General features: G+C 25.8%; 4 protein-coding genes across 12 annotated transcripts in view; 3 read left to right on the top strand and 1 right to left on the bottom strand.

Annotated features, from left to right (window-relative positions):
- LOC132923305 (protein Malvolio) overlaps positions 1 to 7,321 on the top strand; it is a 30,423-nt gene extending 23,102 nt beyond the window's left edge. For 4 of the 7 annotated variants that reach the window (XM_060987202.1, XM_060987204.1, XM_060987200.1 and 1 more), the window contains 9 exons: positions 1,867 to 2,005; positions 2,086 to 2,241; positions 2,869 to 3,027; positions 3,088 to 3,135; positions 3,219 to 3,377; positions 3,436 to 3,659; positions 3,722 to 3,938; positions 4,046 to 4,119; positions 6,054 to 7,321. In XM_060987202.1, the coding sequence (XP_060843185.1) occupies positions 1,867 to 2,005; positions 2,086 to 2,241; positions 2,869 to 3,027; positions 3,088 to 3,135; positions 3,219 to 3,377; positions 3,436 to 3,659; positions 3,722 to 3,938; positions 4,046 to 4,119; positions 6,054 to 6,090 (1,213 nt within the window). In that variant the 3' untranslated portion in view covers positions 6,091 to 7,321. Of the gene's footprint in view, positions 1 to 1,866; positions 2,006 to 2,085; positions 2,242 to 2,868; positions 3,028 to 3,087; positions 3,136 to 3,218; positions 3,378 to 3,435; positions 3,660 to 3,721; positions 3,939 to 4,045; positions 4,120 to 4,901; positions 5,194 to 6,053 lie in introns of those variants that run through there. The other 3 variants (XR_009661151.1, XR_009661150.1, XM_060987201.1) reach the window with 3 other exon arrangements.
- Positions 7,322 to 8,958: 1,637 nt separating this feature from the next.
- LOC132923306 (ubiquitin carboxyl-terminal hydrolase MINDY-3 homolog) lies at positions 8,959 to 11,288 on the bottom strand. 2 transcript variants are annotated; one of them, XM_060987207.1, is made up of 8 exons: positions 10,937 to 11,288; positions 10,749 to 10,872; positions 10,539 to 10,687; positions 10,359 to 10,470; positions 10,146 to 10,299; positions 9,945 to 10,082; positions 9,701 to 9,860; positions 8,959 to 9,640 (listed from the first exon to the last, which is right to left on the bottom strand). In XM_060987207.1, exons 1-8 carry the CDS (start codon positions 10,945 to 10,947, stop codon positions 9,334 to 9,336), a joined length of 1,155 nt encoding a protein of 384 aa, XP_060843190.1. In that variant the 5' UTR covers positions 10,948 to 11,288; the 3' UTR covers positions 8,959 to 9,333. The 2 variants fall into 2 exon arrangements, with proteins under 2 accessions (XP_060843190.1, XP_060843189.1); XM_060987206.1 differs by having other exon boundaries at positions 10,749 to 10,885; positions 10,937 to 11,286.
- Positions 11,289 to 11,433: 145 nt separating this feature from the next.
- LOC132923303 (cullin-2) lies at positions 11,434 to 16,695 on the top strand. The gene is made up of 11 exons (XM_060987199.1): positions 11,434 to 11,847; positions 13,347 to 13,691; positions 13,755 to 14,043; positions 14,114 to 14,280; positions 14,341 to 14,572; positions 14,636 to 15,022; positions 15,084 to 15,308; positions 15,379 to 15,445; positions 15,518 to 15,717; positions 15,787 to 15,984; positions 16,051 to 16,695. Exons 2-11 carry the CDS (start codon positions 13,372 to 13,374, stop codon positions 16,177 to 16,179), a joined length of 2,214 nt encoding a protein of 737 aa, XP_060843182.1. The 5' UTR covers positions 11,434 to 11,847; positions 13,347 to 13,371; the 3' UTR covers positions 16,180 to 16,695.
- A 331-nt stretch (positions 16,696 to 17,026) lies between these two features.
- Positions 17,027 to 22,304, top strand: LOC132923045 (paired mesoderm homeobox protein 2-like). Of its 2 annotated transcripts, XM_060986840.1 has the most exons (6): positions 17,027 to 17,291; positions 17,569 to 17,681; positions 17,755 to 17,881; positions 19,965 to 20,088; positions 20,628 to 20,730; positions 22,047 to 22,304. In XM_060986840.1, the coding sequence occupies exons 2-6, from the start codon at positions 17,573 to 17,575 to the stop codon at positions 22,238 to 22,240; spliced, it is 657 nt and encodes a 218-aa protein (XP_060842823.1). In that variant the 5' UTR covers positions 17,027 to 17,291; positions 17,569 to 17,572; the 3' UTR covers positions 22,241 to 22,304. The 2 variants fall into 2 exon arrangements, with proteins under 2 accessions (XP_060842823.1, XP_060842822.1); XM_060986839.1 differs by lacking the exon at positions 17,027 to 17,291 and having other exon boundaries at positions 17,308 to 17,681.
- Positions 22,305 to 23,267: the final 963 nt, after the last annotated feature.

Here is a 23,267-nt window from a genome sequence, read left to right as displayed (position 1 = left end):
ATTTGTTTTAAAATTAAAATAACTCATGCAGGTATGACGTCCTCTTAATAATTAATTATATACTTATTCTGATACTTGTGATTTATTTATATTAGTACATATAATATTAATTAAAAAAACAAATATATTTTCTACACTATTTTTAATATAATTAATTTTAAACTATGTATTCAGTCATTTATATACTTCATTATCTATAACCAATATTTAATTAAAAATAAGCTATATTTTATAACCAGGGCTCGTAAGTTCATGCACTAAAAAATGCATAAATAAGCATGCATTCGTGCACTAAAATTGGCAAAATATGCACTAAAAAGTTTGAAAATATGCATTTATATGTCCTAACATTTTTAAACTATGCACTCAAAATATGCATTATATAAAAAAATTATGAGCAAATTTTAAAATAATAAGAACAGACAAACGCATACGAATCGTACAATTAAACAAATCATCGGCGACTGGCGAGTGCAAAAAACTATGTTGTACCAATGTACAAAATTATAGATGCGGGTTGGTAAGAAACATTGCACACGTGTATATGCCTGTATAGGTATGTCTCGACGACAGACTTTGTAAGTAAATAAGAAACAAGAAACTTTTCAAATATTTGTCTACGAAAATTTTTTATGAAATAATATGAGCTATAAATTCAAAAAAATCAATTATATGCCAAATATGCCTTTACACCCAAAACATACAGTATTAAATTTTATATTATTGTTACTATTGTTATGAAACGGATTTGTATTTCAGTTAGCATGTTTTCCTGTGTAGAAAAAAAAACATGCAGATGCATGAACTTATGAGCCCTGTTTATAACATATAAACCATCAAAGAGTAAGTTTATAGATATAAGTAAAAAAAAAAAAAACATAATACATGTAAAAATCATTCATTAATTACTAAATGATTTTCATGTATTAATAAATACTAGTAAGATACTTAAGATTAATGATTATATATACTAAAAACTAAAAAAATATGTTTAACATCATTGACTTTTCAATATTATTATGTGATCATGTCTTAGAATTATTCAGTAATCTCTAAAGTAATTTCTCTATTCATTTCATTACTCATGTTTTACAGTTTGGGTAAATGGTTCACTATACAATTTCTAATTCAGTCTTATAATATTTGGTTATTGTGGCCATGAACTTTTTAGCAGTATTGTGTAAATCTATTAATTGATACTACTGACAGGGAAATCATTTATTAAACAACTGCACTTATTAAATACTTTAAAATTTAAAAATATTTTTAGTTTCAATATTGAAGGCGGTAATATTAAATGGTTTATTTATAATATGCATATATAACTTTATAGTTAATTCATATCATTATAATTTCCAAATAACTATGTCTATACTCAAAATAAATGTATTTACTCTATGGTATTATGGTTCAAAAAAAAAATAATGCATAATAATAATAAAATATATAAATTAAATTAAAATAACTATTAGAATTTAAGAAATATTAAGTATTCATTTTATTAGAATTATGTTTGTTTTTTGTGACTGCTGTGTTTTTTCATCATTTTTATGCAATATCCCATTGATTATATGTACAATATAATCAATGAATATTCTTAATTACTTTAAAATTTAATTGATCATTTATTATTATATTAAATTATTTACATAGAAAATTGTCTAGTTAGCCTTTTCAATACTTTACTCTGATTACCTTGATGTATAGGCAATTTTTTTGTGCACATACTATGTTGATTTTCCTCGAAACAATTTTAGAATGTTAAAATTTTTTGTATTGAATCTACAGTTTATATATTTTTTTGGCCTTTACTAAAATTTAGAATCAGTATAATAATCAGAAAAAACAATATAACAATTAATTTAGGATACCACTTTGGATAGGAGTGCTGATCACTGTCATTGATACTTTATCTTTTTTGATGCTGGACAAGTATGGACTTCGAAAGTTGGAGCTAGTGTTTGGTCTATTCATTGTTATAATGGCATTGTCATTTGGATATGAGGTATTAAATATGTTATCAAATTAATTATTTTTAACCTTAAATTTATGTATATATACTTTTAAGCTTATTGTTTTTTCTAGTTTGCAATTGTTCAACCCGATATAAAAGATATGGCTAAAGGATTAGTTACTCCTTGGTGTTCAAACTGTCAAGAATCTGCTCTACTTCAAGCTGTCGGCATTATAGGAGCAATCATAATGCCACATAATTTATACTTACATTCAGGCCTAGTTAAGGTATATACAATAATAATAATCATTAATTATGGTTTCATTCGGGCTAATGTAAATTTCACAGGTACAATTTTTTTTACTTGAACAATTTTAATTCCACTGATTTACACAAATTTAAAAAAATATACATATAATTTTTAATAATCAATAACAAACAGCTGGTTAATATTAAAAAAATTAAATAACTTAAATATAATTTAAAGTTTGGATTGGCAATTAGATGCAGATTTAATGAAAAATATAATTGTAATCGGTGGAATTTACAATCACCCTTTCATTAAATTATCCAGTCATATTATGTAAATAATGTTTAATAAAATAATAAATTAATAAAGCTATTTTACTGAGAAAGAGTTAATCTTAAAAAGAATAAAAGCCTCCTAGTATCAAACCAATTAATTAATTATTTGGAAATGTAGTAATATTAATCTTAATAATCTTGGATAGTAATCTTAAAAATAAAGTTAATGAATAATGATATATTATTTATTTATGTAATATCGTTTATATATTGCTTCATCAATATCAAATTACTTAAGTATAAAATTGTTGTTAAATTTGATTATTTTCTAAATGTAATGAAGAAATTAACAAAAATAATTCAATCTAAAATTTGTATTTATTATTTAGTCTAGGGAAGTTGACAGAACCAAAAAAGACAAATTACGAGAAGCCAACTATTATTTTTTTATTGAATCTACTATTGCTTTATTTGTATCATTTGTGATCAACGTGTGTGTTGTATCAGTTTTTGCTCACGGATTATATGATAAGACAAATAGTGATGTGGTAAGTTAAATATTTTATTTTTATTTCTTAGTATTAATTCTTTATTTTTTTTATGTATAGTTGGAGATCTGTACCAAAAACAATAATACATACTCAGATATTTTCACAGTAAGTCATTAATCAACAGTATTAAAATATATTATGTGTATATTAACTATTGATTTATTTATTAATAACTTCAATTTTATTAGAATGATACCCAATTAGTTGAAGTTGATATATATAAAGGCGGAGTATTCCTTGGTTGTCAATTTGGCATAGGTGCCATGTATATTTGGGCAATTGGTATTTTAGCTGCCGGTCAAAGTAGTACAATGACTGGATGTTATGCTGGTCAATTTGTAATGGAAGTATGTGATGTCAATTAATATATTAATATTCATAATAAACATATAGTATACATTTTAGGGTTTTTTAAATCTTCAATGGAGCCGATGGAAAAGAGTTGGGTTTACTCGACTGGTTGCTATAGCACCCACATTTTATGTGGCATTTTTTAGTAATATTAATGACCTGACTGGTATGAATGACCTATTAAATGCAGTAATGAGCTTACAACTACCATTTGCTACACTTCCAGTAATTGCATTCACTAGTAATCCTCGCATCATGGGAGAATTTACCAATGGATTGTAAATATAATTTAAATAAAAATACACTATGTAAGTTATTTTAACTGTTTATTTATTTTCAGGGGAAACATTTTAATAACAATTATTTTGTCTGCTATTATAATAAGTATAAACATATATTTTGTAATCCATCACACAATTACTAATTTCACTTATAATTTGCCTTTAATAATTGGAGTTATGGTATATAGTACAATTTATTTATTAATGTGTGCTTATCTCACACTACATCTTGTTATCAGTATGCTGGATGATTGTAGTGTGCTACGTAGAAATCCAGTAAGTATTATTAATATTATTATTTTTTTATTCATCTTTTAAACATATTTTAGTTTATGTTCCATGTGGCTATGCAGATTAATAATAAATTTAAAAATAAATTTCAGTTTGTTATTCGATTTATTGGTCCACAAATTGGAAATACTTTTTCTCAACATCAACAAACAAATTCACCTCCAAGGTAATAATTTAAAGTATTTATAACATTTTTAATTTGTGAAATAGTCATTTAAATATTTAATTTTTGTTCAATATATTATCAGTGGTTATTTTGTTCTTAAGAATTAAGAGGATGTTGTTTCCACATTTTTTGACCAACTTTATCTTACTTATACATATATTTTTTTTAATCACACATAACTTGCCTTTTAATTTAATAGTAATTAGTGGATGAAACTACTAATATTAAAAATAATAGCAAAATTAATTCATCTGAATGTAAAATTTGCTGTGTTATGCATTAATAATATGTAGTCAACACATGTGCATATGATGCCCTCTTAATCTAATTTATTAAAATAATTAAGCCAGATTATGGTTTTTAATATAAATTATGTTTTAATAATTTTTTTACATAATATATTTAATGATCAATCAAAAATATAGCAAATTACATATCAATTATAAAAATACTGTTATTTTAGTAATATATTTTTTTTCTATTTGTGAAATAATTAGTTTATTTGTCTGTGACATTTAGTCTAATTTGTAGACAAAATTGTCTTGCCAATTTAACAATTATGTAATTAAAATTATACAAATTACAAATGTAAAATTAAAAATTATACACCTGCTATAATTTTTGTTTCTTATCTGCATGAGTATTTATTATAGTGTTGTTTGTGCTTTATGTTTGGTAAATTTAATTTTTTTAACATTTGTTGAGTAATTCAGTTTTTACCTTAAATTACAGTACTATAATATTTTAGCTTAATTATATTTTATTTTTTATTAAAATAATAGCAGCCAAGATGACATAACAAATATCAAGCTATAATAATGAATATGATGGAATGTTGTTGCATGTGTCAAAAGGATTGCACTTAACACCATACAACTAGCAAGTATTTAACTAATATTATTTATTTATAAATGCTTACTTGCATATCTAATACGTATTAGATATAGGTATCCAGGAATATTATTTAGGTGGGCCCAATAATATATGATTTTAATTTGAATGACAAGATCTAAAAGGATTGTAACTTAATTCCTCCTTTGAGAATATATTATTATGGTTATAGTTATTATAATTTATAAATAAAAGTTGGTTTCAAGTATCAAATAGTAATTGATATTTGTAATAACAACTTTATTTTATAAGCCCACAAAATATTGTCTCTGAAACCTGTTGCACTATTTTATCCAAAGGGCGACCCCCCCCCCCCCCCATTCCCGTCTTAGGCTTAAATTTTTAACGTAATTATTTCATAGTTCATTATTCATATTTCGTAAGAGATAGTTATCATGTTTGCCCTTAAAAAATCGCTCAACCCCTCCCCCTTCGGTTGGCCTAGATCCGCCACTGATTTTATTTTAGTTTTAATTCTTGTTCCGCTATTATTTTTATTTATATTATTAAATTAAATTATTAAGTATTAAAAAAACTGCATGTGATAAAATATTTACTTCATTTTTAAGCAACAAAGAAAATAATTGACAATTATTAAACTGATAAAAATAATAATATTAATAAACGCTTATAGATTTGTTCATTAAATAAAAAATCTTTCAGGTTGTATGAAATTTAATTTAAATAACAGTTTTAGGTTCTGTAAATAACATATGAATTGGTCATCTCAAATTCCTTGAAAATTATTGATTATGATTACTTACTAATTTTTCATATCTTATCAGGACCTTCAATTTTTTTCTTTTTTTTAATGAATAAAATTAATGTAACCTTATTTAATGCATGTTTTGAATTATTTTATAAAATTCACAATTATAAAAGTAATAACTGCATACTTATTGGTTATAGTAATATGTTTATTGGTCAAAAAAACTTCTCATGTTTAACAGACACGTTTTACTTTCTAATTAATAGTTATTATAACCATTTATATTTGTATATTACCTTAAATAATATATATTTATATATTTTTTGTAATTCAGATTAAATGAGAAACACATTGTGGGCAACATTATCTAGTTACTATTATTGTTATATACATCTGATGGAAAAAATAGTGACTATCTATTCTAGATTTTTGTTCGCTGTAAACAATATTATATAATATTTAATTATTATTAATTTATTTTCAAATTGCCTATATTTCTATTTTTAATTATTATAAATTTTAAAGAGAAAATATTTTTTTCTTTATTATTTATCTTAATTAATAATACAAATTAAATCTAATCAAATGACTATCGAATAGTATACACAGATTAAAATAATCTAAAATTATTATTGTACGTACATGTATACAATTGAAACTAAATAGTGATACAAATCATCATTGATAATATATAATATATAAGTGTGTGCGTGTAAAATGTTTCTAAATTTAAACGGAACTTGTTAAATGTATTAACAACTGTCAATGTTTATCATTTTTTTCATTTTTTTTTTCTTAATATGTATTTATTACAAAGTGTATATTTATTTTATTTTATACAATAATAATCATAAGGTTATTCAAACTTGGACAAACCTTTATAATTAAACATTAACTTTTCTTTAAGTAAATAGTTTTCATAATAATTATTAATTATTTTCATTTTACGTGTATTCAATATTATTGTTATTTATTTGTTTTTGTAACATAATCAATTATTTTTGTATACAAGAAAATGTATATCTAACGAATCAATATTTTATACACAGACAAAAAAAGCATATTAAACATGTGATAAAAAAATTGTTATTGAAATTGTGTTTTAATTAGAAAAATTTATTATTTGTTATAAATTAATATAAAATACTAGATATATACCTATATTTATTGACATGTAAATTATACTCTTTGCTTCAATTATTAATATTATATGTATATAATTTTATATGAAAAAAATGTATTTTTGTCTCTCACTTTATGATATAAAATGTATACTTAATTGTATATACCTTCTTGGTAAAATTACATATTTAAAAATAATTGATGTTACCCTGCTTATTACTGTTATTATTATTTTTTAAGAACACATTTATACAAATTTTGTACAAGATCATAATATTATGTGCAATGAAAATTATTAACAATTATTTTGAACAATAAAGCATAATGTTAAGTATTAAAAGAATAGATACAGTGAAAAGTAATATGTAATATATGTATTATATAAGTTAGAACATAAATGTTTTATCTATAATTTTGAATGTACTTATATTTTTGATTTGGCCATTTACTTAACAAATATATTACATAATATGTATTGAACTTGTTCTTTTCCAAAAATATTTAAATTATAATAGAATCCCAATGAAATGTATCATTATTTAGTTATAAATAACATTTGATATATACAAATCCATATTACTACAATTATTAGACATTATGGCAAACCATACACGAGACTAAATAAAACATACAGAACTGATTAAAAAATTGATTTGACTTGTCCAGACTTGCCAAAATTTATGTTATAAATTATAACATAATTATATTATAACTTCCAAAAATAGCTATTGAAAAACAAGTATGATATTATTCTGTGTTTCATTCACTATACACAATCCCTGAGGGGGGAGGATTTCAAACTATACCTAAATGACCAAGTGAGATTTGAATAATTCCTAAGAATAACACTTATGCAGTTTAAATATAAATATTTTGATAGGTACAAGTATTAATAAATTGGACTTTTTTTTTTTAAGTTAGGGGGTGTCCAAACATGGGGACATTCTTTCCCTACCAAAAAAAAAAAACTCCATTGATGTAACCTATTCAGTTCATCTTGGCACTTGCAAGATAACAGTAGTCCAAAAACTATTTTACTGAATAAAAAAATAAAATCTCACAGACTAAGAAAGAGGATGGAATTACATTTTTTTCAATATAATATAGTTCTCGGATCACTGTTTTTTTTTAAATCCTAATACTTGGGCCGAGCAACTAGATCAGAATTTGCCAACCAGTGTGACTAGTAGATCTTTCTAGGAATATAGGTCGATTGTTATAAACATTAATTTTACCATTATTGGTCGATCACTAATAAGACCTTTTTTTGCTCATCAAACAAATTTCTTCCTAAAGACCTAAATTCTCCTGGATGTTGATCACCAGGGACTTAAAATTTTGAATGTAACACTCTTAATTATTCAAAAATGAAACAATTATCATGTTTAACACATTTTATCAATACATAAAAAATATAATTGAAAATAAATTTTTATTAAATCATTATGTATATTTTATCATATAAATGCTTGTTATATTTAAAAAACATTGTTAAAAAATTAGTTTTAGTTATTAGCAGTACATGCAATGGTGTATTAAGTGATTGATTATTTTTATAATTCCCGGTATTTTTTACTAAAAGTTTGAAAGAGTATTTGATACTTAAAAAAATATTTTTATACCAACACTGAACAAATAGTCTTATAAGTTATAACTAACAATTATCATACTGCATTATTTAAAACTTAGATATTAATACTCGAAAGTCAAACTATAAGCAAAATTCATATATATATATCTACTAAATATAAAAATAAAATGGGCTTATAGATTTTCATTTTGTCATTAAACAAGTAAGTCAAATTATAATTATCTATTATAACTTAATTAGTAGATATAAGAACAATTGTGCTAAAATATTTTTGTATACCATGACCACATAATAATTATAAGTAAGTAGTTTTGTTTAGAATTTAGTTAGTCACCAATGATCTGAAATATCGGAAACTTCAAGTTTGTACTATTTTTGTAAGTATTATAAAGAAGTTATTTATTTATTTGAGTGTTTATAAAATCATTAATTATTAATAAAGCTAATTAATTGATATAATATGTTATAGCTTATTTGGTCAATTTTAGATGTTTTAACAAATGTTATAATAAATAATTCACAAAACTTAATCAAATCATAAAATATGTATTTTTTTTATAAATATGTACATAGTAATAATATTTATAAATATGAGATACTTGGATTCTGTATTTCAAGCTAATATTTATTGTTTTAAATAAGCTTTCAAAGAATTGAAAAAATATTAATGTAGTGTCCAACAATATAATGACAAATTTAGCAAAATATAGTTTTTAAATAATCAGAATATCATAGGAAATGTTTTTAGTATTACAATTTTACTATTTTAGTAAAAATGATGTTACAATTTGCAGTGTTAAATAATAGTCATATAAATGTTTTAAATTAAACTACCCATACATTTAGTAAAATATATATATATATATATATATTTTCTTTGACACTTTAATAGTATTTAATTTTAGTTAATTGAAGGTGTTACATTTCCTTTCCATTGTATTTCAATGTATGGCCACTTGGATTGTAAACAAGATTGCAAATTGTTGTCCTCAGATATGCAAATAACATCAGATTCCTGGATAATAGCATTACCTTCTATATATGTCACCTTTGAATTAGAATTGGATCTTGGTTGTCCATTGTAATGAAATACCATGAAAACATCTGGAGTTCTGGTTTCTTGTTCGGAAAAAAACTCTTCCATAAATGATGGCATTAATATGATACCTAGCCCTTCAGAGTCCAATTTTGAGGACATTAGATTTACACTGAAAAAAACAATAGTATCACACTTCATAATCTACATGACAGTTAAATAAGTAACATACTATTCATCATCAGATACGAGGTCTAATTTTTCCAACAATGGCTTTAGACTTTGAGTACTAATGAAATTATTGCCATCTTGATCAAACAACTTAAATGTTCGTCTAGCAATGTCAGCTTGTGTTTCTTTACTCACTAAGTTTTGGTCAAATGAAAACAGAACTGCAAGAGTTAAACACATTAAATTTAACTAATTTTTATAAGTTTAAATTTAAAAAAAATATGATCAAAAAATATCTTTGGTACCAGTAAGATGTGTATCGCTGCCCAATACCCAGACTGGGTTACATGGATTTTTTAAATAAGTACCAACTTGACAGTATCTTAAATGTTCTAATAAGGTCATAAAACCAACTTCACTTTGTTTTTCAATACCTTGCAATTCTATGACAAATATGTGGTTTTTTAAATATTAAATATATTTAATTATTAATTTTCTTAACTTACTAAGCCCAGCTACTACTTGATCGTTATTAAATACATTAGAAACTGCTTGTCCTGTAATCATCATATTAATTAAACTTTGGCTACCATAGCCAAATTCTTTATCAATCAATGATACATCTAAATCACATATTTCTTCTTTTAATTTAACTAAACCCTATAAAAATACTCGTATTAATTAACTTTAAAATGTATAATAAAATATATTTAATTTACCTTAGAACACATGACTGTATACAAAAATAACAAAACACCGAATGTATCGCGCATAAAACTTACATGGTTTTTTAAAAAAGTTTCTATACTATCCTTATTGACTTGTTCTACTCTGAAAAAATGTAAATAAAATAATTCAACACTTGTCGAACAACATAAATTAAAATCAACAATACATACTTAAGCATAGAATGAAACTGACTGTGTTCAAGGCACCCTACCTTATCATCAATATGTACAAATTTCAATATATCACAGCCAGCTGTTGCTTGGCAAAGGATATCACAGGCGGCTTTACATAAAAGATGGTTTTGTTCTTCAACTTCAGCCTATAAAAGATATTTGAAAATTTAGCAAACCGACATTGAACTTTATGAGTTCAAAACGTACTTTTTTCCAATCATTGTCAACAGATTTATTGTTGACAATGTTTTTGATAATGTATGCCTGCATCGGTGCTAATACAGCACAAGGCCCACCCTCGAATTGCACCAGGGCAGTAGGTTCATCATCACTGAAACAAAAGCCTGACAACGATTATTTAGGTAATCCATTGACAAACAACTGTGACGGCTTACCTTGGGTCCATCGTTGGAATATATCTTGTCGTATCTGCTGACCCCAGGTAAGTTTTAAAATCTCTTCCAGTTCTTTGTCGTCTGGAGAAGTTTGTGGCTCTGTTGCCTCCGTTTCCGCCATTGTGACTGTTCACAGCCAATTCATTATCGTCAAAAAAAAATAAAATTAATAGATATAACTTACTCTCAACGTCTCAACGCTGAGGAATTAACAATTGAGATTTAAATTTTAAACAAGTGTCAAGAACTACGTCAGTAGAGTGATAACTATTAACTAGTAACTACACTGAAAATTATTTAAAGTGCTTCAAAAACAAAAACCACGGTTGTAGATAATCTTCAACCGTGTCAAAAACCTAACGAATTCAAAAATATGTACCATAACCTAACATTTTTTTTTATCATTTTGTGTAATAATAATAATAACTTGCCTAAACACAAATGTAACACAATGTAAATATAATAATATTATATTATTAAATATATTGGTACCTATGTACGTATGAGTTTCTAGATTTTTATTTATCAAAGATTCCTTTAACCTTTTCTATTGAATTTTTACATTTTACGTGAAAAATTGGAACTTTTATTAACCTTCGAGTCTTGCAAGTTACGCATCACTTTGGCCACACTGCCGAAGGGTTCTCTGTGACAAATTGTGTTTATTTTGCGATCATTGATAGAATCTAGAAATATCTATAATCGTGATTTATTTTGTCCTTTGGGTAGTTTTTTTTTTTTTTTATAGTACTTCGTACATCGACATTCAACGTCAGTTTTATTGCAACTTGTTACTTATTTGTTTCTATTAATTTGATCTCTATTATATTATTGTCGCTGAATTTCACAGAATCCAAACGACAGAAAACGCCGCAGGGATATGGAATAACAGATTCTAGTGACGTCTCCAGGTATAGAAACGCAATAGTGATTTTCCAATGATTAGTAAATATTTTATAAGTCCCCACACATACAACCCAATGTTAAGTGTTTGCGCAATGATGACTGTTCATTATTTGATCTTAATGTTGACAAATATGGTGTTAAACAATTATTAATTTACATAATGATAGGTAGCACAGTTTAATTATTATCCCCTCATAGGAATATGAATTAAAAAGATTTAAAATATATTTGCCTTAGGTACTGATTTAAAAGTATTTATTTTCTCACTTATATTGTGTAATTGGTTAAAAATTATCAGAAAGATTTTATTTTTTTATTTGCAACATTTCATATTTTTATAGCATAGGTATCATATGGACTAAAGGTACAGGCTGGAACTCGAAGCAGTCATAAATTATATATTTATTAATGTACCTATGTACTAATTTTGTATATAAAAAAATTTTATTTAAAATATAATTTAAAACTAATATATTTTTTTAAACTTTAATGCATAATAAATTCTTATTTATTTTTACTACCTTCAAAATATAATAACTGCGAAAAATATGTATGTATTCTTGTCTGAATTTAAATTTTAAAATGTAATGTAATTATGCTTTTTAAATATTCAGAATTAATTAAATTCATACCTAATAAATTATTCAACAATAATAGTTAAATTACTCATAAGAACAAAAGATATCCTCTATTAATTATCTATAGTACAATATAGATTCTATATTGCAGTCAGTTTAAAAATGGATAGTTTTGTACATAATGAATTGGCTTGTACATCAACTCCTTAATACCAAAACCAGCAATGATTGTATGCCAACCATTTTTGATTAGTTATGGGTGCGTGAGTAGTGGTAGCTCGTACCAGTAACAATAAGATAACAAGGACAGTTTCAATATGTTATCGTCCGTTGAACCAACTGTTATTGAATACAGTATAATTGGAATATTAACTCAATTTTAATACCATTGATTTTACATTTTATTTTATACATATAGTACCAATTAAATGTGCTTTTCTAAATTCAATGTTATTGCTTAATACAGCTATTTTTAATAGATATAGTTTATTAGGTACTATTTATTTTGTTTTTTCTTAGATATTTTAGTTATATTTTTATTTAATGTCTTTATTGATATAAATATGTCTAGGGAGGTCTAAGTCTCTCCTATAACCCATAAAATTAATAATAATAAATATAAGTTAAAAATAGTTAGCATTTTTTTAATAGATTCACAAAATAGTATCACCCATGCTAATTGATTTATGAAACATTTATTTTTATACTATTCTATAAAATAATATGAATTTAAAAATGTTAAGTAATTGATATTACTTTATTATCTAATGACTATAAGTCCTAAACTACTAAAATCTTTTTGAACTAATTAGTTATACACAAATATCTTATTTAGTTTTCATTTCTTAAAAAATGATGACTCAAGTACTAACTATTTTATTTTAATAACTATAATCTGTAATTTTAATTTGATTTTTTATCTCTAGTTGTATTAAAAAAAATTCAATAAACATGTCATTAAAACCAAAACCAATTAACTTTACGGAAAAATGGAACAGTCTACAAGAAACTGTAAAAGGTGTCATAACACTAGACACAGTTCCTAGGGATGCATGGAATGAACGTTTCAATGATGTTTACTCTATGTGTGTGGCCTTCCCAGAGCCCCTTGGTGATCAACTTTATGACTCAACAAAGTTGTTCTTAGAGAACCACGTACTTGAACTATTGACCATTATACAAACCGGAGGTACTGCAAATCTATTACAAAATTATTATACATATTGGCAGAAGTATAGCAAAGGTGTCAAATACCTACATTCACTTTACCAGTATGTATTTTCTTATCTAATATTACATATTAAATTATATATAATAATTAAAAAAATGTCTAGATACCTTAATAACCAACATATAAAAAAACATAAACTATCTGAAGCAGAAGTCTTATATGGAAATATTACACCAGATGCCACTGAACAGATGGAGGTCGGAGAATTAGGACTTGATGTGTGGAAACACAATATGATTGTACCACTGAAAGACAGTATGCTTGAATTATTATTAGATGAGTTTGACAAACAAAGACATAACATATCTATGACTACATCTTTGGATATCATCGCTGGTGTTATAAACTCATTTGTTGTTGTCCAGGAGTTTAGAAAAAAATATCCACTTGAAGTAAGTATTAATATTTATTTATTATCAAATAATAAATTTTATTTTAAATTAAACATATTTTTTTTTACAGTTGTATCAAAATTATTTTGAGCAACCTTTTTTGGAGCAAAGCAGTGAACACTTTAAACGTGAAGCTGCAAGATTGTTACAAGAATGCACTGTGTCTGAATACATGGTTAAAGTGTTGCAAATATTGAGAGAAGAAGGAATTAGATCAAAAAAATATCTTCATGATAGGCATGTTTTTGCAATAATAAAGCTATGATTGTACAGAATATAATTGTTTATATTTTATAGTACTTTTACTAAATTACGTGGACGATGTCGTCAACATATGGTTGGTGATCATTTAGATTTCTTACATGGAGAGTCTGAAGCTATGATAAAGGAAGAGCGACGAAATGATATGCACAATATTTATTTACTATTACGTGAAATTAAAGATGGAATGACCTCATTGGTTGACATTTTCAGAGAACACATTAAGCAACATGGCATTAGAGTTATTGAATCTTTAAAACAAGAACAAGTATGTTTTTAATACACAATTTTAAAAATGAATTACAATTAATATTTATAATTTTTTATATAGATATATGTACATTTTGTTGAGGAAATTTTGGATGTACATAAAAAGTACAAATCTATAGTTGTAGATGTGTTCAACAATGATTTATGCTTCAGTGGTGCTCTTGATAAAGCATTTACAGTCATCATAAACTATAAACCAGTAAAAAATCAATCATCAAAGTCTCCAGAATATTTATCAAAATATTGTGATAATTTATTGAAAAAATCATCAAAAGGCATGTGTGAGGGTGAAATTGATCACAAATTATTACAGTCTATTACTATATTCAAGTATGTAGATGATAAAGATGTATTCCAGAGATTCTATCAAAGACATCTGGCAAAACGATTAATACATCAACAAAGTCAATCAATGGATGGAGAAGAAGGAATGATCAACAAATTGAAAGTAAATTATTTATCATATATTGTTAAGTTTGTACTATGTTATTTATCATGTTTGTTTTTAGCAAGCTTGTGGCTATGAGTTCACAAATAAATTACATAGAATGTTCACTGATATCCGAGTATCTGAAGGATTAAATACAAAATTCCATAGTGAATTCCTTAAACCTACTGATGAGTTAAATGTCACTTTTTCTATGTATGTATTGCAAACAGGAGCTTGGCCTTTAGGATCATCAATTGTGTCATCATTTGTTATTCCTAAACAACTGATACCTTGTATACAATATGTAAATATTTAAAATGCAAATAATATAATAATAATATTTGTTATATACAACCAATATTTATTGTTTTTAGTTTGAAGAATTTTACAAAGAAAAATTTAATGGACGGAAATTAACATGGCTTCATCACCATTGTCAGGGTATTTTTATTTTATTAAATTATTATTAAGTCCTTAGCTTTTATTATAATGTATTTTTTATTGTATCAATAGGCGAATTAAAATTGAATTATTTACAAAAAGTGTATATGGTGACAATGCAGACGTTTCAAATGGCTATCATGTTACTATTTGAAGATCGTGATACAATAAAATACACTGAAATTCACGAACTGCTTCAATTAAACAATGATCAGTTTCAAAAACACATCAATAGCTTAATAGAATGCAAATTGTTACTACTTGATGGTGATGTAAGTAAACTCATTAATGATTTTAATTAACTTAATTTTTTATATGCTATTTTTTAAAATTTTTTTTAGAACGTATCATTAAACATGGCATACACCAATAAGCGTACAAAATTGCGCATAACATCAACTCTCCAAAAAGAAACACCACAAGAGGTTGAACAGACTGTTAATTCTGTTGAAGATGATCGTAAAACATACTTACAGGCTGCTATTGTTCGAATAATGAAATCGCGTAAAATATTGAGACATAATCAACTTGTGAACGAGGTAAGTAAAATAAATAAATATGTGTAATATAATATATACTATATTGACAATATCTTTATGTTTTAGATACTTTCACAATCAAAGTCATTTGCGCCATCGATTGCACTTATAAAAAAATCCATTGAGACACTAATTGATAAAGGATATCTAGAACGCACTCCAAATTCATCTGATGGCTACAGTTATGTTGCATAATATTTTTAAATGAATACATACTTAATATATACATATTATGTATTACTGTTTCATTATTATACATAATTACTAATGTTTTCAATGTATTGAAAATGGTTTTTGTATTGTATATACTTTATATATTTTTTAGAATTTTATTTGTTCTTGTAAACTCTAAATTGAGTACCAAACTAATCCTTTTAACACAATAGATAATTTAATTTAATGTCATAGATTTATTATCAGAAAGTGTTTGTTTGTATTGTTACCCAATATTTATTATTAATTGTTGTGTTGATGATAAACAAATTAATTGGATGTCATTTTAAACAAGCTTTGTATAAGTTGACTACCTATTACTATGTTCAAAATGTTGATATGTATACATATATATATATATATGATTTAGCACAATGTCTTATAAGACCAAGTAATCAAAGAAGTAGATCATTGTTTGAATTTAAAACTTGAAATAAATTATATTATTGTAATTATAATTAATTTTGTATATATAATATACAGGTATTCAATTTTTTAGCATCTCATTTTCATTTTTATTTTTATAAAAAAAATTCCTTTAAAAAATTGCAAATGCTCAAATATTTCCGTATAAAACTAATTTTGTCGTTAGAAAGCAATGATTTGGTTCACTCGAAAACAAAAATGAAAATTGTATTTAAATCCGCGCCCCTGAATACTATAACAACTTATAGGTATTGCGATGACAAAAGTAGACGTGTGCGAAGACTCAGAGAGCCATATATATACACGACATTAGTAGTATATTTGTTGACATTCAATATATCATTCTACAGTTACATTAGAAAAAATAAAATCGATATGTTATGCAAGAGAATAATATAGTCGACCGAATCCATTCGCGCTAATCAGGAACGCACTTTTGCTGCTTCCGTAGAAGCTCGAAAGTTCAAATCGTGTACTCCGTTCTTCGTAGCTGACGGCGAAACGTAATTTTTTTCTTAATGTAATAATAAAAAGTGTCCTAGTTCGCAGAACAAATGATATATTATTATATTGTACACTGTACAGCGTCCTAACCGAATTACGCTCATTTAATTATAATAATAACACTAAGGTTCCAGTGACATAATTAAATTTGTCATCACCATAAGGTCAGTAGTATAATAATTCACAACCGATATATTTAGAGGTGTACACACGAGAGGAATAAATCCTTCCATATAGACCAATGATTTTTATTTTTTAATAATTAATAGTTCAGTAATTTAAATATTTTGTAGTTTAAAAATAATTAGTTCAATATCCTTGATCTTTCCACAATGGGAAAATTGTGTGTACACTCCACTGGATGTATTATAGTTTATTGTTACTACATAGTGTAAATTATAGCCGTAAAAAACTCTGTATTAAACATGATGTGGCGTTTAGGGGTATGGAAGAGAAGGCAATACTTGACATTTCAGACCTGCGTTGCACAGAGACGGATCCCGGGGATACCACTACAGTGCTGGACGGTCTTTTGGGAGCTGGACCGCACTACGGTAGGTCGTCAAGCAATCATATATCGTTCGTGTTGTTAAATAACGTAATAATTTACTCTGTTGTCGAGTACAGATTACGGCGATGTGACCGGCTGCAACAGTCCTACGGATCGATGTGACGACAACGACCAATCATCTGGATCTCTGAGCACTGACCAAAATTCCAATAACAACATCAAGAGGAAACAACGGAGATACAGGTAACCAATCGCAGTAGGTATACACTAAGTACCTATGGACGATTTTTGTTTTTGTGACAGTAGTTTTACGCAGGGATGAACATGGAATTTCAAGAAAAATATTTTTAAATACTTAGATATACCTATCTAATATAGTAATATAGCTATCTATCTAGCTATCTAAATATTTATATAAGAAAAAGCTAATATAATTTTAAAAATACTGCACTAACTACCTATCTAATAAAGTATTTCATCTGTTTTGAAACAACGAGGTTTTACTAAAAATAGATAAATACATAAATACTCGAGATTTTAGAACAATATATTTTGTTCTTGTATTTCAACTTGAAATTTTAAGGTACAAAAAGTAAAGTACCAATTCATTGGATATTCCATGCTTATAGTCGCCGCTTATGGGACTCGCGGTTAATGGACTAAATCGCATATTGGACAGGCTGGTCCCAATTCACGCGTATACTTATGCATAGGAAAACATTTGTCTATTGGACTCAGTATTCACTATACTGGTTGAAGGGCAATAGGGTCAATGTAGAATGCATCAAACTAAGAGCATATTTTTATAATTAGTCCATATTCCCGATTTTATCATCACTTATATTTTGACAATTAATACTCTGTTTTATGCTATTTTTAAGACTCATCACGTTGAAAAGAATTAACATTTAAAAATATTTTTATACATCATTTGAAGTTATTATTGACAAAATAACATTTAAGAAACAATTTCTTATTTTTCCGTCATCATTTTTCATATTTTTTTCTTTAAGGAAGTCAGTATATATTTTAAATATATAAATAAATACATAATATAATAATGAATATTTATTAGTAGAAGTACATAGCTAAATTTAATGTGTTTTTACAATACATATGTTGATGTTTTTTTTTTTAATTTTTGGACCTTTCGGCTTTCCCTTTATTGACTTAGTTGGTAAATGGACTCAAATAGTCTGGTCTCAAAGCGAGTGCAATAAGCAGCGACTATTGTAGTTATATAACTTATCTACATAAATATCAATAACTTAGCCATAGGCGCAACGACTTCTAAAACATGAGGTACTAAAACTGTTGATAGTTTACCAATTGATGGTATTAGATTTAGGTATAGATAGGTAAAAAAAAAAACAAAAGGTGTTAAATTTAAACTTGGGGGTGATAAAGACCTTTTTGCACCCCCACCCCTAGTTGCACCAATGGGTGAATGTAAATTCCTACACGAGAGTAGCAGGTAAACAATTACATACCTTAGTTCCTACACGCACATATGTAAGTTCCTACACTCACTGTAATGCTTTATGCGATTTTTATTATATTTTTTAATCATCATCATATTATTATTATATTATATTTATTTTTGAAAATTAGTATATACATATTATGTACCTTTTTCTATCGTGTAGGAACTAACATATTATGTATTTTTTGTACCTACTACTCTCGTGTAGGAACTCACATTCGCCCGCGCTATACCCGTCGGATTGTGGCTTGTAATTGGTATAGTCATATGGGCGAATGTGAGTTCCTACACGAAAGTAATAGGTACAAAATATACATAATATGTTAGTTTGCCCTATAGCGCATTGTCATAAATGACACAAATAAATATAATATAATAATAATATGATTAAAAAATATAATAAAAATCGCATAGAGCATTACCGTGTAGGAACTTACATTCGCCCCGTGAAACTACTGAAACTATTTTTTAGGGACATAACGTTATTGTTTTTTAAAACTTCAATAACTTTTTTATTATAATATTAAATTAAAAATATAAATTAACATTCTTATACTCAAGAACAAAAAGAATTATACTTAAAAAGATTATTTTGGTAAAAGTAAAAAGTATAAACCCTATAAAATGTATTAGTGTACCTATACTAAGTCATTGCCCATCGATATAGTCTAGTTTAAATATATATATATGATGAGACGCACATTATGGAATCGCTCTTAAAAACATAATAATTGTGTTGCAATTAAAATTATAATATCTATATCTATATTACTATTTTTAATATGAACGAAACAAATACTATGACGACTCATCATAGCTGGTGTATATTAAATTTGTTTTCAGAACGACGTTTACGAATTTCCAACTAGAAGAATTAGAAAATTCATTTCAGAAAACACATTACCCTGATGTGTTTTTTCGCGAAGAACTGGCAATGCGAATCGATTTGACTGAAGCTAGGGTGCAGGTAATATCGATATTATTCATATACCAAGTCCGGATTAAGGGTGGAAGGGGGCACGGACTCATGGTATACCAAGGCTCCTTTCTTTCTACAAAATAAATTTTTAATGTGCAAACATTTGAAAAAAAATAAAAAATAAAAATGTTCATATCACAAAAGTTTACTAAATTATAAATTCATAATAATTTGATATTTGATGATACATTTTTTAAATTATTAAAAACGGGAATTGTTCCCATTTATTAGAATACAAATTGAATCACGTATGGTTAAGTTATAAAATTTAGAACCTACTACGTGGTAATTTTTAATACTTTATAGCTGCTAAATTATTACAATAAATAGGTAATTAATATTAGAAATAAGAAATTAAAATAAGAAATATTAAAGTTTAAAAATTGAAAGGAGTCTACAAAGTTTCTAGGATTTCTGGGGACCAATGGTTCTTTAATCCGGACTTCCATATTATTGGTATTCAGTAGGTATACCGTCCGCAATCAATTTAAAATTGTTTAAACAAATGTTGTCTAAATAATTTATAGGTATGGTTTCAAAATCGTAGAGCCAAATGGCGAAAGCAAGAAAAAACTTTGGTTTCCCAGCATCAGAACCAAAATGAACCAATTATAAGCCCTTGTTTAACAGGTTAGAAATTAATAATTAAATCTTAAAACTATAATTTTTCCTGCATGATAGCTTAACCATATAATATATACTCATGTACGGTTTATATATATATACAAACATAATATTATTATACAATAATAAAATGCTTTATAATATTAGGTATAGATAGTAGAAACTACAATAATACACCTATCATTTTTGTTATATTTTGAAAAATGCTAATTAAGAAATAAGAGGTAATAATTATGAAACTATTTATTTTTAAATTTTATTTATAGCCTTTTTCTACGTAGAAATTTATTCATTTGAATTTCCATTTATATATTGCCAATGACTGATTGACCTAAACCTAATTACATGTTAATCAGTAGCCATTAGTAGGTATACTAATATAAAAAAAATCGTATACAGTTATCCGTGTATCCTGTAACGCATTTAGACGTCGACACGTCGTAGAAATATTTTAACAATCTAACGAATAAGTAGGGCTAGTTATCTGGTATAGGGGGGGGGGGGGAGTTACTTTTGCAATACTTATAATGGATATATTAAATTTGAATTCAATGATAAATCATTAATAATTATTGTACTTATACGAAAAACGATTATGGTCTTCTGGATGAAGGAGATTGGTGGAATAAGTATATATTATTTCCTAAGATATAGTTTATCAGATATTGCATCATTAATATGGATAATTGGATTATTATGAGTATTTATTCTTAAATTCAATCGATATTAAAGATTTAACTATTTTTTGCGTGTTATACTTAAAAACCAAATCCAACATATTGACTGTACCGTAAAATGGTGTAAATGGGTTATGAATATTATGATATACGTATAGCTTAAAATTAATCTTAATATAAGCTTTTTTTATGTCTAGACAATGCTAATCTGATTCGGTTATACTTAAGAGTGCTTTGATAGAATATCTATCAAAGCTCTCTAGTTCTACTTTTCTCAATTACAAAAAAAAAATTATATTGTTTTTGCTGAAAATTAATTTTGGATTGTAATATTGCTAATTTGTATTCTATAATTAAAAATATTTAGTATATATTTCCTACTAGATCAAATTTGTTATCATAAAAACATTAGAAACTGCCTCATCCTATGTTGAATTTTTGAAGATTGAAACACGTTTTTTACTCCAAAATATGATGACTAAGATAATATATAATAACATTTTATTTTTCATTAAAAACATTGGTTATAGTTTTATACTTAGTATAGTATATTTATTATACTGTATAATAATTAATAAGTATAAACAATATAATATAGTATTGTATAAATGTATTTCAAAGCATATTTTTTTCATTATTTTTCAGATAATCCAATATTCGGAAACTCTTCTAGCCTTCTTCCTCAGCCAGATTGGAACAGTCTATGCTCTTATAATTCATTTCAACCATCATCGACGTTCGATAAGGATCTACAAGCAATTGACATCGACAATGATTTACTTCGATTCAAAACAAGAGAATTACATGAAAACGATATGCTCATGTCGCCACCTTCATAGACATTTATTAATCATTTGTTAAGTAAATTGTTAATTAAATAAACTATATACCATCATGTTAAAAGTCTGTTTTCTATCACTTATATAAATCATAAGCATAACCATAACTGTTCTGCAATTATGGAACAGAATCCATACAGGAGTCAGTTATTTGGTGATATAGAATTCAAGATTCATATATAATACACATTTGTATAGTATAGTAGTATACAGTATACACTAACCCACTATACGTGTATGTGTAGAAATAGTCGTATGAAAAATTAGTATTTTTTGTAAAAATACTATGCATTTTGCAATGGGGTAGGTCATTTGCGAATTATTAATTATTATTCAAAACGGTTAGCTGTTTTTCAGGCTTGTTGCAGATACATTAACAGCAGTTAGGCCTTTTATAAACTACAATTATTATAAAATAATTTTATTATAATTTATTATTAATAAACAAATAAATAAAAACAAAATATAATATGTAAACTGTATGAGTCCATTGTGTTGTCCACAGTTTTTGACTGTTATATAAATTTATATTTACCTATATTGCAATCGATAAAACAAAAACGAAACGGCCAGCTATTTTAAGGCTTTTTGCGTGCTTGTAAATAAATTGCTTAATGTTTATTATTGGATTTAGATATGGATTGACATCGTGTATAACAAATAGATGTGCTCATCGGAAAAATAATGTATTGTTTAGCTCAAAATATCTCGCAAAAACACATTTAACAATAAGTAAATATAAATATATTTATATATTTTCTTTATTAAGTTATTTAGTGACATTAGCAATAAATTAGTAAATAAAAATAAATTAGTAAAATTAACTATATATAATAGTCAAAAACTATACAATAATATACAACTCCATTAAATAAACACAATAGGTATTTACACAGTTTACACATTATAATTCTTTAGTTATTTTTTTTTTTGTACTAGTACTAAATTACAATAAAAGTACCTACTGTAGAATAATTTTATTCTTCATTATTCTACTGTTAATTTTTCTGCAGTAAGCCTGAAAAAC

This window comes from Rhopalosiphum padi, chromosome 2 (genome assembly GCF_020882245.1).
Source record: "Rhopalosiphum padi isolate XX-2018 chromosome 2, ASM2088224v1, whole genome shotgun sequence".
Lineage (NCBI taxonomy): Eukaryota > Metazoa > Arthropoda > Insecta > Hemiptera > Aphididae > Rhopalosiphum > Rhopalosiphum padi.
The sequence above is the reverse complement of the archived record's forward strand: the minus strand, read 5'-3'. Positions and strand labels throughout refer to the sequence as shown.

Bases quoted from the DNA above. Each gene is read 5' to 3' on its own strand.
- LOC132923306 (XM_060987206.1), bottom strand. From the start codon at position 11,057: ATGGCGGAAACGGAGGCAACAGAGCCACAAACTTCTCCAGACGACAAA. The intron at 10,886-10,936 runs GTAAGCCGTCAC...AATCGTTGTCAG, and splicing joins ATTCCAACGATGGACCCAAG to GCTTTTGTTTCAGTGATGAT. The intron at 10,300-10,358 runs GTAAATTAAATA...GTATTTTTATAG, and splicing joins ATACAGTCATGTGTTCTAAG to GGTTTAGTTAAATTAAAAGA.
- LOC132923303 (XM_060987199.1), top strand. From the start codon at position 13,372: ATGTCATTAAAACCAAAACCAATTAACTTTACGGAAAAATGGAACAGT. The intron at 14,044-14,113 runs GTAAGTATTAAT...TTTTTTTTACAG, and splicing joins GAAAAAAATATCCACTTGAA to TTGTATCAAAATTATTTTGA. The intron at 15,446-15,517 runs GTATTTTTATTT...TTGTATCAATAG, and splicing joins GCTTCATCACCATTGTCAGG to GCGAATTAAAATTGAATTAT.
- LOC132923045 (XM_060986839.1), top strand. From the start codon at position 17,489: ATGTATTATAGTTTATTGTTACTACATAGTGTAAATTATAGCCGTAAA. The intron at 17,882-19,964 runs GTAACCAATCGC...ATTTGTTTTCAG, and splicing joins AGGAAACAACGGAGATACAG to AACGACGTTTACGAATTTCC. The intron at 20,731-22,046 runs GTTAGAAATTAA...ATTATTTTTCAG, and splicing joins TATAAGCCCTTGTTTAACAG to ATAATCCAATATTCGGAAAC.